Genomic DNA, 13209 nt, shown 5'->3' with positions numbered 1-13209 from the left:
AGTCCAGTTCTCCTGAGCGGTGTTCATCAGCCTGCACAGTGCCACTCTTCCTCCTCTTACTGTAGTCTCTGGCTTACTCAGTAGCTACATTCCAAGTTCTGCAACAAGTGAATCAAGGATCCTATAGCTGTCAGTTTCCTATTGTGTTACTAGACAGTCCTCATTCATCCTCAGAAAAGTCTCATTCTGTGCACTGGGTTATGGCAAGGGAGTTTATAAAAGGAATATTATGTAATCATTTATGTAAAAATGAGATCATAACCTGCATGAATCAAATAGCTGACTTATATGAAACCTATTTAGCCTTAATTTTGATGTTTCTTAACTCTTTCTCTGTGTTTATCTTGTAGCCTTTAAAATGTTCTTAATTGCTAGCTCTTACTAGGTCTGGTGATCTTTGAACAGAGATTTTAGACTTGTAACATCCGAAGTTTTTGAAAAGGTAGATGGGCATTATTTGAGCTACTGTTGTATAAATGCCTATGAATATGGACACTGGAGCCTATTATATCCACGGTGCTTTGGACACTCTTTCTTGTTGATTCTTAGAAAGAATTGGCTGGTCTTCTGTCCCACTTGTCTACTTCTGCTTCTCTTTTGCATGGTCATTTTCAGCTTTGTATTGCTCCCAGTTGCTATTAGAGGTTCCTTGTTCAGCCAGTACCTCTCATTCCCAGTGCCATTCTTCTGCCTCTCCTAATTACCTGTCCCAGTCTTCTCTTCAGGGCAGTGATGGTCAAGATACATCTCCTCCTCTCTTAACGTCTTTTCCATCTACTCTTTTCTCTGTGACTTCTGCCTCCTCTTCCTTTGTCGTTCTATGTTGCGTTGCCAGGGTGCCAAAAACTAGAGCAATAAGAGCTCACGCAGAGAATGGCTACTCACTGTCAGCCTCTGTACTTGGACCCATATCATCACATGGAACATCACAGGGCAAGGGGGTGATGCATAAGTTTATTGCGGTACTGAGACGTGTACTTGATGAGCAAAGAATCTTTAGAGGGTATAACCAAAAAAATGCAGAAGCTTTCACTGAATATGTGCTAACTGCTTTCTTCTAGCATCTTACAACTTTGGAAATTAAGATAAGTTTAGGAAATTAGAATAAATTTTAATGAGACTCTTAATAGACCATTGGCTTGAAACTAACATGATCATACTGGCAGATTTCAGACTCCTGCACCAGACTGTGGCAGAGCTGAGGTTATTTAACAAAAGATAAATAAGCAGCTGATTACAAGTAACATTAGTGATAATCACTGCTACCAGTCCAGTCTGGAATGTTTTCAGCTCTTTCTGGAGACAAATCATTATAAGTAGAGATCAGAATGTCACCCAGGCCCTTCAATATTGCCATTCTGTAGCAGTAATGACTCTAGGAGATATCTTGGTTGTACTTAGTCTGGTTGAAGAAATCGGCAGTTGAAGTGGTAGCATCACTATCTCATAGCTCATTGTATTTCAGTATTCTTGGGACACAGGGATAGATCCCTATAGTCTTTATTTTGGCTTGTTAAGAAGGAAGTAAATAGAAATGCCCATTTTTATGCCCCAGGCACCACAGGATGTTGGCACCTTCTAGTCTTCAATGTAGTTGTGAAGCAGTAGTCCTGAGAGATAGCAGAACTGTGACAGAACAAGGAATTAAGCCATGCCTTCTCAAATCTCAAGACTAAACTCCAGTGCAAGCTCTACTTTGGCATACTAAAGCACTGATCCCTGGTTTTACACAACACCATGGCGGCAGTTTATGTCTTGGAAATTGAGAAAACTTGAAGGTGTGTTTTGTTTTCTCTGAAGCATCTGATAAGAGTGAAAACAAGTGAGACTTTTAAAAATAAAGCTCTTACTTTGGCTGTTTGAACACATGCAGTTTCAACTCATGCTTTGAGTATGGTGTATGTATACACTAAGTATGCACAAGGACTCGGCAAACACAGGCTTAACCAGTATAACCCTTATAGTTCATGAGTCTCAGAAGGGCTGTCTCACGGAGTTTCAGCTCATTTTAGAACTCATCAGCTTCATGTGTTGTAAGATTTATTGGAATATAAAACACTGAACTCATTTATACTTTCCTATCTGCAGTTTCTGTTAATCCCACTGCACTGCCTTTTTTTGACTAAGACCAAGCCTGATTTACTGTATTTTGATCACATATGAACAAATTATTTCCTTGAGTAGTCTGCCCCCACCCTGGGATAAAAGTTGGATCACATTATGTGAAACCTCAGCCTCTGCAAGCAGATGCACTGCTTTACCAAAAGCCATGTGTTAAATTGTGTTTATATTATGTACCTGGCAACAGAGCTGATGTCCATACTCATTATTCATGGAAAAAGGGCCTCATTAGTGGAACAGCATGCACCGTTGCTGAGCTACATCATTATGGTTTCAGAGTTCAATGTCTATCAATAAGAGTGAGTATGACCTAAATACTTTTGAATTCTGAAAATATTTTTGGCTCTGATATAACTCATATCCATGTTATTTACAGCAGAAATAGTTATGGCTGCTAAAGAGACTGTTCTTGATGGAATAAGCTAATGATATTTGTAGTAGATAGTCTCTCTGCTCCTCTATCCTTGCTTTTTACACAGATTGTTTTCCAGTGGACTTGGGCTGCATGTTCTGATGCTTAGAGCAACTGATTTATTAACTTCTCTGGTCAGCCAGTTGCTTTGATAGATATTATCTGGTAACCTGGGCACTGTGTGAAAACTCAGATTTTTCTGGCAATTGAAAGACAGGTTTAGAAAGGATACATGCTTCTGTATTTAGTCTTAGTGATGCAATGGCTCCTCTCTAAACCTGTCCTTCCTTTCATTTTTTAATAGAACAGTGTTTTTCAGTGAGACTATGGTATGACACCTTTTTATTTGTTAATAGCTTACTTAGCAGAACCCTACTCTTTTGTAGAGACTTGCAGATTGATGAACCAATTGCATGCAGCCATCAGTTGCATTAGCTATGGTCTCCAGAGGTTTTGTGTGTGTATGTGTGTGTGTGTATATATATATATTTGAGATCACGTCTCCATCCATTTCATTACTTGCCATATTTATGTTTGACATTTTTGAGAAGATGTTCTACCTAGTGGAGCTAACTGGGTAGGTGTTCTAAGTGCAATAAAGGGTTTTCTTCTGAGTTAAAAGATGTAGCAAGTAGCAGTATGGAAGCAACCGTTAACTCACGCACACTATTTTATAATCCTTTTGTTTTTTTGAAGGAGAGATCTTAAGAAAAAGTTTTTTTTAGTTAAGGTCATACTGAAGTCTAGTCTACTTACTTACGTCAAGAGATGGAAGTCATGTGACACCTGCAGTTTATGTAACAGTAATCAAGAGAATAGTTTGTCTTTGTTCATATCACATCTTTTTCAGCTTCTGCTTCTAAGAACTAGTTTCTTTCCTCATGTCAAAATCACTTGTCACTTCAGCTAGGTCTCTGCATCAGTTCTATGTCTGTTCATACCATCTGGTCTCCTCTTTTTTGCCATATGATTATGTGAGGTTTTTCATTTGTCCTGTATGTGCAAAACCACAAAAAGTCTAAAGTAATTTTACTAATCTTGCTCTTTTTAATCTTCTGTATCAGAAATTTTTCCTTACCCTCTATAGGCATATAGGATTGAATTTGGTCAAATTAAAGGGGCTGACACCTGCTTGGTCACTGATATGCATCTCAGCAAGAGTTGCATATGAAATGTTTAAAAGCAGCAGTTGTAAATCTTTCCATAACTGAACAGTGTAAGTTTTAGTTGTGGTCATGGCAAAATAAAGACTTTTTGTTTGTGCTGAAGTGTTTTTTCCATACCATCAGGGACCAAAGTCAAGCCCTTAGCATACATAGTGGCCATGGGTTTGTGTTTGATTGGGTGTTTCCCACCACTGAGGAAGAATGTTAAAAGTACAGAGAATCAGAACTGTTTTATTTTGTAAGCACTGTGTTCATAGTTGTGCTCCCTCCAGCATTTTTTCTACCATGTTTTGTGGAAAAAATGAATTGACTGTTCTAATGGGAGATAATACTGCAGAATATTACATCTTTTTAACAGTGTTTTTCCCCTGATGTTCAGTTCATACTTTATTGATTTCCATCCTTGTTTTTAGCCATTTGTATGAGTTTAATTCACTTTCTTTCTTAATATTTTTGTCTTCATAGATGACTGGATCTCTCTTTTGTCATCACCAGTCCATCCTGTACATATTTATTTGCTAGATCATTTTCAGTCTTTCCCATAAGCAATTCTTCCTACCCCTTGTGTAAGAGTTGACAATCTAACCTGCAGGTGCCAAGAATTAGGGGGGTTCTGTGCTGACAGAGCAAGTGTTGACCTAACACTTAAACATGAGAGTCTGCAGATAGGCTGAGGGACAGAAAATCAGAGCTGGGATTTGCCCTCAAGCCATAGTACAATATATGTCCTGTATTCCACCATTCTTTGTTTTACCTCTTCGCATAACTTCTTCCAGTTTGTTGATACACTTTCAGTAACATATTTGAAAATATGTGAATGATTCCAGCAGCTTAATGTTGTCTCTCTATAGTGCTATGTGAAGAATTTAGATGATATATGGCATATTTGGGATATCCATAGCATCTTTCCATTAGTTCAGTCTCACAAGCAACTGCTTAAGAAGCAAATGAATAGTAAGAATTCATTGTCTTGACCTTCCCCATACCTGACTGCAGCTAATGGAAAGAAAATGCTCATAAATTAAGTCTAGACTTTTGTATTCTGTTTAAACATACAAGCAATAAGGAAGAAGGAGAGCCTTTTTTAGAATGACACATCAGTTCTTATTAGGCAAAAATGCCGTGATGGATTTGACAGCAGAATAGCAGTCACATCTTTCAGCACATTGTGGGAGCTCCACCAGTAATCACAGGAGGGTGGGAAACAGTGTATGTGAAGATATTTTGCCAGATGGCTCACAGAGCTGGACACAGTCATTTATTAAAACTTCACTTTGGTTCCTGACAGAGTATGTATCTCCTAGGACTAGTTTGGACATGATTCCCTTGCTAAATTCAAGTTGTTACCAGACATAATTGTTTTTATGCCTTTCTCAAAAATATGAGGGTGCAGTTTTGGAGACGAAGACTAAATTATATGAGGATTTTTAAGTATTGTAGTCATCAGACCAGCATATAACAGAACCAAGTACTTATGGTCTAATATGGAGCAAATAAAAAGCAAAACACTTCTGAAGGGAAACGGGCATGAACCTGCCGAGGACTGTCTCAGTTGGACTAGGTGATGTCCAGAGGTCACTTCCAACCCTAACTGTTTCGTGATTCTGTGATAAACACAGACATTTGTATATATTTCTTCCACTCTTAGGGGACAGTAGGTATTATCCTCAAACAAGTACTGCTTGATTATTAAGTGCATAGTATTGGAAGAGTCCTCCTGGGTGAGTCAGGCCCCCCGCTGTTGCATTCTCTGCATGTTACTGCCCCTTCCATGAGCTGAGCAAGCTCCATCCTAAAATTAACTGTTTCGTTTTCCCCATTGTTCTACCTGGAAATCTGCCTCAAAAATTCACAGAAATCTTTTAATCTCTGGCCTAGATTTAATTCTGAACTCTTTATTCTTGTGCCAACGCTATCCATTACCTAGGCAATCCTTCTCCTTTCCTGGTGTTCCGTGTGGGTATGCATAGGGAGCAGTTGTATCTTCTCTCAGTCTTTATTTCATTTGGTTTGATAAAAAACTATCCAGACCTTCTGTTTACTTTTGTTGTTCTTGACCATGGGGGATCAGATCTGAGCACAACATTCTTTGAGAAATCCCATTTCTTCTGCAGAAATGATTCACATGGTGTACCTGAGCCTTACCTCATCTCACCACATTTCCCTTCCTTGCAGATGCCAGCAGTTCATTGTGAATCATCCTGCAATCTCTATGCACAGATGTTTCTGGCTCAGGAACACGTACTGCCTACTAGAAGATATTATTTTGTAATACTATGTTTTGTTTTAATGTATTTAACCCTATATCAAGCTCCATTCTTACTGCATGATCTCTTAGCCAAGAATTGTAATAATCCTCACAACTTGGTCCATGCAACTTCCACTGAACATTCTACATTCAAGTATCAATGATTAGATGCAGAAACTAGGTGGTATACGTGTAATTAGAAGTTGAGTGGTATCCTTGTTTAACCTCATGGCTGAATTGACATTTTCTTCCTGTCATTCTGGGTTTTGCTGGCTTTTGCTGCTTGCTTTGATGAAATTGAGTGAGCAGCTTTTATCAGCATAACAACTGCTTTTCCTGTGCTGCATCAGTTATGTGCTCCAAACCTCTGGATTCCTTCTAGTTCAAACAGATAGAAAAGTGAAATGGTGCTCTCACTGTTGTTAGAAATCTGAGCGAGCATCCTCTGTTTGGTCTTTTTTTTTATCTCTAGAGTTAACCTTTTGCCTTGGGAAAATGTATTTCCAGGATCTTCTAGTCAGACCTTTCTAGGCGGAAGATCCTTTCTGTGTCATTCTTGCAAACTTTTAAAGGTCAGATCTCAAACCAGCATTATTAGGTTTGAACTGATGCAGGGGAAAATATTTCCCATGAGGTAATGGTGGTTTGATGGCCCAGAGAAACACTTACAGGTAAGGGGAAAATAAGGTATTCTGTTGACCAATTGAAATCCTTATAAATGTTTTTATAAGCACATCGTTGGTTTTCCCATGCGTTTTTTTTCTTTTCCGTTCCTCTACCTTTCACTCCATTTATAATTTCATGAATAAGATTTATACTGAAAGACAGAGACCAGTGTATTCTGAAAAAGGGCATTTCTGCTTATTAGAAATAACTTCTAATGTTAAGGAAAACCTAGTATAAGCAGGGTTATTGAATGTGCTTATAAATATTTTCTCTGCCTGTCATTGAAGATGTGTCTGTGTCTGTAGCTGTCTTCTATTAGGGGAGTAATTAACATATCTATCATCCATCCTGCTTTGCATGCTGTTGATTGCAATTACTTTAGTCACTACAGTTACATACTCCAGTGAAAATATAGTTGGAATATGTTATAGAGGAGCTTCCAACAAGATCTGTACATCTTGTACTTGAAGGGCAAGTGCATTAGAAGATAATAGAGAGGATTTAACAGGTAGCATTTTCAAAGTGCCTCAGTCATTTTGACAGTGTTTTCTGTCTAACAGAACATTGTGCCTATTTGCTTCATTATTAATAAGTGAGGGATGGTGGCTGCTGAGATATGACTTGCTTATCCTCTTTAACTCCCTTTTGTAGCCCTGTCTTGCAAGGCACAAGTTCAGTAAATCACAAGTTTCTCTTAATCCAAAAGCTAGCAAGTTACCCATGGTAATTCTGTCTTTCTAAGCAAGTTTAATGAAAAACCAAGGGATAGATAGTTTTTTAGAACAATAGCCAGATTAACTGCTCCTCACTTTTACAGTGGACTTACTGAAGTGCCTTGTGTTTACTACACTGCATTTGCTGTTTACTGTAGGAAGCTCTCACAGTGTGCAGAAGTGTTTGCAGAATCCAGCCTTTAGTGGGTTTGGTTTGTTGGGGTTTTTTTCATCGAGCTGTAGTCTTTAACTTTTTAATGCTGGAATATTTCAGTCGCTATATAATATGTGTCTGCTGGGTAGATTACAGAATCACAGAATATGCTGAGTTGGAAGGGACCCACAAGGATCATCAAGTCCACCTCTTATCCCTGCACGGGACCATCCCCAAGAGTCACACCACGAAATTACTAATGTGAAAGTCAATTCTTCTCTGTAACAGTGGGAACAAATATATCATTCAAGTCTGTTAAGGAGCATTTCTCTCTATCTTTTGAATACCTTATGCCAATTTGCTATTAGAGAACAGGTATAAATTAATTAATGGGTTAAGTCAGGTTTATGGCTGCTGAGTGTCTCTGGAACAGGATAAAATGGCCAGAGACTGTCTGGTGAACGTTTTGCTCCAACATTTCCCTGAGAGGCAAAAAACCTTATTTCACTGTTATTCTGTAACAGCAATAAATCTACTGGTTGTTTGCTTGCAAGTCAAATCCATTATTACTTGAATAGCTGTCCTAACTTGTATAGCTGCCACAAACTCATATTAGACAACTACTTCTGCGTGAAAACATGAAGACTGAATAAGATAGCCCTCAGCTATTACTTAGATGTTTTGTGAACTATGGAAAAATTAATGTATTCCAGGTTACCTATACATTTATGTATGGAGTAATGAATTCTTTCATTATGTCCCTATCATGTCAGTCTTTGAATTATTTCTCTAATGAACCCAGTTGCTGTTAAATAACAGTTCCAGTGGTCATTAACACACATTTTAAAGCCTGTATATAAGGTGAAAATTTAAAAAGTCCATGTGATATGGCAGCATAAGTCCAATATCAGAAAGTATTCTGAGTTCCCATAGTAATTTTGCATATGTCATGCTTACTCTGAAGTATCAATCAAACATTTGTCTTTCTGCAGACTTTTAAGTTTTCAGATGTTTATTTTTTTCTTTCTTTTCAACAGATATAAGCTTACCAAAATCAGCAACAATATGTTACACAGCTGCATTGCTCAAAGCCAGAGCTGTCTCTGACAAGTAAGTGCTTAAGAACTACTGTCAAGCAAAAATCCTGATTTAACTCAAGATTTCTCTTATCTGAGCCCACACCCTAACAATCTGCTCAGTAGCAGGAAAATTCTGTCCTGTAGTAAATTCACAAAATTACTTTATATATGAGAAAAATTTGCAGTGATCAAGCATTGCACTTCAGATATTAAGGAAGAAGAAGAGAACTAGCATAAATTCAGTTCTTTTTTCAGTTTTATATATACTGTCTGGGTGAGCTTTGGCTTCCTAGATAGTATAATGAAGATGCAACTAAAGAGGGTTGTGTGGCTGAACCTCTTCAAGTTTGTATAAACCTGACCATAAAAAGGTAATAAATAAATGTGGATGCACTGGTAGCAATGTCATGTTACAAGACGTGTCAGAAGACTGCACACCTACTTATTTAGTGGCAGGTGGATTTAGCATTATTATGTCAGGGGTTCTGAGAGGTAGATGACGTTCATATTTTTAGAAACACAAATATCTGTTCATTCCTGTGGTGTTTTTCTCTTGGGTCTCACCCTTCCAAGGTGCTGAGCACATCTATGTGATGCCTGTGGACTTGAGAGCACTGGCCCGTTCTGAAAGGGTGCTCAGCTCCTTGTGAGATGGATCTCAAAAATCCCAATTCTGCTCTCAAGTGCCTTTACACAAATCCCAGGCAGAGTTGTGTCTGTGCACCTGAGGGTTGAATGCCCCCCCAAAGTTGGAAAGCAAGTAGAGTGGAAAGCCATTTTCTTGACTGACATCCTGACAGTTTTTGCTTTTAAAGTGTATGTACACATCAAGATCTAAGTAATTTTCTTTCATTCTTTTTATCCTGTAGATCGCCAGTACCTACTGCAACATCTTTCCTCCCTACACAGCGACTCCAGCTTGGGAGGGCAGGGCTAAGGTTGTCACAGCTTTCCCTGTGGTGTCTGCCTGCCAAGTACAGCTCTGGAGTTAGCCGTGGGGTGTGAGGTGAGAAAGAGATTGCATGGTCTGGTTTTTTATTCACTGGGGCAGATGATTTGCCCACAGTTTGGGCATGCTACCCTCAATGGTGCTGCGGCCAGTAGACCACCTGCTACTGCTGCTGCATCCATCCCAACCTGACCCAGGGGCCTTGGGTTGGGAACGTCCCTAAAACTTCCCCAAACCTGTTTTTAATAGAAACCCTCCAACAATAATTTGGCTTTGTGGGTTTTTTTCCTTTTTTTCTTTTCTTTTTTTCTGCAACTTCAGCCTTGAATATGCCCCTTAGCAAGATACCTAGAGCAAATTTAGATTAGTGACAGAGAAGGGACTGTTTGGATGGATTTTCTTCCATGATTAGATGCAAACATGCTTTCCACTTCTGCTGGGATCTCACTGGCCTTGACGTAATAGATCACTCAGAGTTTCCACTTGCTATGGAAGTTTGGAGAGCATAGGAAAATGACTCAGTTTGGTTACATGGGCCCATGTTCTAGATTCCTCTTCTGGCCTTTTCTTGCTAACATTTCTGACCTAATGTGTTTGTTTCTTTGCTTTTGTAGATTTTCTCCAGAGGCTGCCTCAAGGCGAGGGCTGAGTACTGCAGAGATGAATGCAGTAGAAGCTATTCACAGAGCAGTAGAATTTAATCCACATGTGCCAAAAGTGAGTATTGAGAAAACATTGTCGTAGCTCTAACACTGCTGAGGACATAACTCCTGATTTTTATGTTAGATTGTTGAGTGATGTTGTGAAAAGGGGAGCAAACAATGGGGAGGGAAAAAAGCTGATAGTATACATAGTTTTTTTGTTTCACGTTCAGGACTGTGCAACTTGAAATTTAGCTAAAGTGGATTGCGGTAGTAGACACCACCAAATGTTATGATGCAGCACAGAACCATACATAAAGACAGATTATTATTTGCAAAATAACCATCAAAGATCTTCTAGTTCAAAAGAGCATATTTTATTTGTTTTGATGATTATATGTAAGAATATGTTTTGGCGTGCTGTACTATCTTTGGAGTTAACGGTGTGCTTTATATGAGTTGCATTAGTAATTCCTTATGTGGTACTCTGTCATTATGTTCTGAGAATGCAAAGCTCAGAGATGAAGAATTGCATAGAACTACAAAGACTAAAAATGGATTTATGTTCTAATTCCATAATCCCCTCTCTAGATATGTATCTCAACAGTAAGAGTCTTGCCCAGAGGCTGCTAAAGGCTAATGTATTTTATTATTTCATCACCTGATACTCAGTATTGCAGTATATAAGTTCACTGAAAAGGCAAACTAGAGGCAGATGCTTTTTGGCCGTTGAACTTTTTTGCCCTTTGAAAGTAAGCAACAGAAGAGTGGTATATGTTAATGTAGGGAGCCTATTCATGAGGTACAGCTGAACGCCAAGTCTGGTCAAGAGAAACCCAAAACCTCTCCCATATGTACACGTGGATTGCAGAAAGTTAATTCTCATACACTGCAGGAATTAAATGTTTTTTCTGTGAACTTTATCTATTATACTAACCACTAAATAGTATAGTGTAGCTATCTTAAAGTTAGGCTGTTTGCTTAATAAAATTATCTAGACTTCCTCTACAGGCGGTGGAAAGAACAAACTATCTTAGACATCTTTAGACAGACTTTCCATCCAAGATGTCTGTTTCTGCACTTACTATGAAAGGATCAACACTTTTCCAGTAAAAGCTTGACTTTTAGACAACAAAGTTTAGGTGAGATGAGTCCCTTTGTATTATTAGCTATCTTCTATTTTTGTGCCATACTATAAAATTAAAATATTAAATGAAGTTTGGCTCCAGGGCTGCTTCTCTGGAACTTTCTTCACTTTCTTCCATCCCAGTTATTCTTGCACCAACACAACTATTGGTATTTCTCTTCTGCCTTGTTGCCTGTTTAACTCTCTAGTCTCGTCCTGTTCTGGGTGAACCTTTCTGAGTGTTTTACTGAAGCCCAGTTAGAGATCTTGGCAAGCAAAGATACTAGTTTCACCTGTCATAAGCAATCCTTGGAAGCCTGTTCCTTACTTACTCCATGCCTTTGATGATTATTCCATCAAAATCTACTTTAACAATTTGCATACTAATGTTTCCATATTAACACACAGTGTTTCCCTTTAAATGAATGGCTTTGCATTTACTTCACTTGATTCTGAGTGGGGATCTTTTTGGTTTAGGTCAGTTTTGCTAGTCTGGCTGTGTCTGGGACTGGTTCAGGGACAAAGATAGTGGCCTCCATTTCTGTACATGCTCCTTATATCCATCCTGCTATTGTCACCAGGCTCTGCACTGTCATGAAACTGAGGCTAAGTCTCATTTGCTGCCTTTTTTGCTTTTTCTGTTTCTGTTTATGCTTAAGAGTGTGACGTTCTTTGATTTGACTTCCTTCGCAAAATTCACCCTACTGTAAGTTGTGACATTTGCTGCATAACCTCTGTACTTCCAGTCCTACAAGATCCTGCTTTTCTTGTAGATCAGAACTTTCATTCATTGCTTGTGATGATACAGATTAATATGCAGCACTGCTGCTTTCACACTTACTCCTTCTGCTATTAGCCAAAGAATATTAAAGTGTGAAAGGATGGATTTGTTTGTAGTTTTATGCACAGTGCAGATATTACAGCTCAATTTTCACTCAGTTATGATTGATGTCATATCTAATTTGTTCTTAATGAAATAGAGATAAGTTTTAGCAAGCAGCATCACAAGAAATCTAACAGGTCCACAAAACTAATGTGTCTTCAGAGCTTCTTTAGGTTTTAAACACTAATGAGACTTTTGTTCAGACTGAGGAAGAAATAAATTAAAAGGTGACAAATTATTTAAGATTCCCAGCAGAAGCCTTGAAAGCAGGTTCTACACTACTGAAGAGAAAAAAATACAGTTTGGTATGTTTCTGTTTTGTCTCAAAAGATTTTACTGTTTTCAGTGCAAATGGTTAAAATTTCGAATTACTACATAAAAAGGTTATTACTGGATATACATTTTCAAGGCATTTAATTAGAAATAGCCCATTTTTGCTAATAAGATTCTGAGACAAAGAGAATGCAAGAAACATACTCAGAACATGCTGAGAGATGCTGCTAAGCTGGATTTACCAAGAAAGGGAGACTGGGTCTCCTATTGTAACCTCTTGCAAGTTTGTGTAAAACAGCCATGGGCTTCTTACAATGATGCTCATTCTCCCCTGGAAGATGATGGGCAGATTGCAGTTCCATAGGGATATTGCAGAGGTCAGATATACTTTTTACCCTTTTTTTAAAATGTAATCTAAATATGTAGGAACACCTTAAGAAGAAGCGGTTTAAAAATCCCAGATTTCCATCTTTACGAAGATGTTAGAAACCCTGCAAAAACACCTACTTTCCACACAGAAACCACTGTGTATGCATGGATCTGGGAGTCTTGTCAGTATGCATGTCATGAATATGTTGGCACCCCCTTCCATTGATTCTAGATGACAACACATCACTTTCTGTCTGCATGAAAATTACTTTCACAGAGGCCTAGTATGGCTGACAGTCTTTCTTCAGGCAGCCACTCTTACAGCAAATAACCCTCTTCTGACACAGGTCTTTTTCATTTTTGAGTACATTTCTATGACAATTTAATTCCCAGCCATAGGTGATAAATT

General features: G+C 38.4%; 1 protein-coding gene across 3 annotated transcripts in view; it reads left to right on the top strand.

Annotated features, from left to right (window-relative positions):
- The window catches only part of ST7 (suppression of tumorigenicity 7), a 145386-nt gene that overhangs the window by 113371 nt on the left and 18806 nt on the right, over window positions 1–13209 (top strand). For all 3 annotated transcript variants that reach the window (XM_017817881.1, XM_017817883.1, XM_017817882.1), the window contains exons 10-11: window positions 8518–8590; window positions 10123–10225. In XM_017817881.1, the coding sequence (XP_017673370.1) occupies window positions 8518–8590; window positions 10123–10225 (176 nt within the window). The remainder of the gene's footprint in view (window positions 1–8517; window positions 8591–10122; window positions 10226–13209) is intronic.

The sequence above is a fragment of the Lepidothrix coronata genome, unplaced genomic scaffold, assembly GCF_001604755.1.
Source record: "Lepidothrix coronata isolate B3197 unplaced genomic scaffold, Lepidothrix_coronata-1.0 Scaffold63, whole genome shotgun sequence".
In the NCBI taxonomy this organism is placed as follows: domain Eukaryota; kingdom Metazoa; phylum Chordata; class Aves; order Passeriformes; family Pipridae; genus Lepidothrix; species Lepidothrix coronata.
The sequence above is the reverse complement of the archived record's forward strand: the minus strand, read 5'-3'. Positions and strand labels throughout refer to the sequence as shown.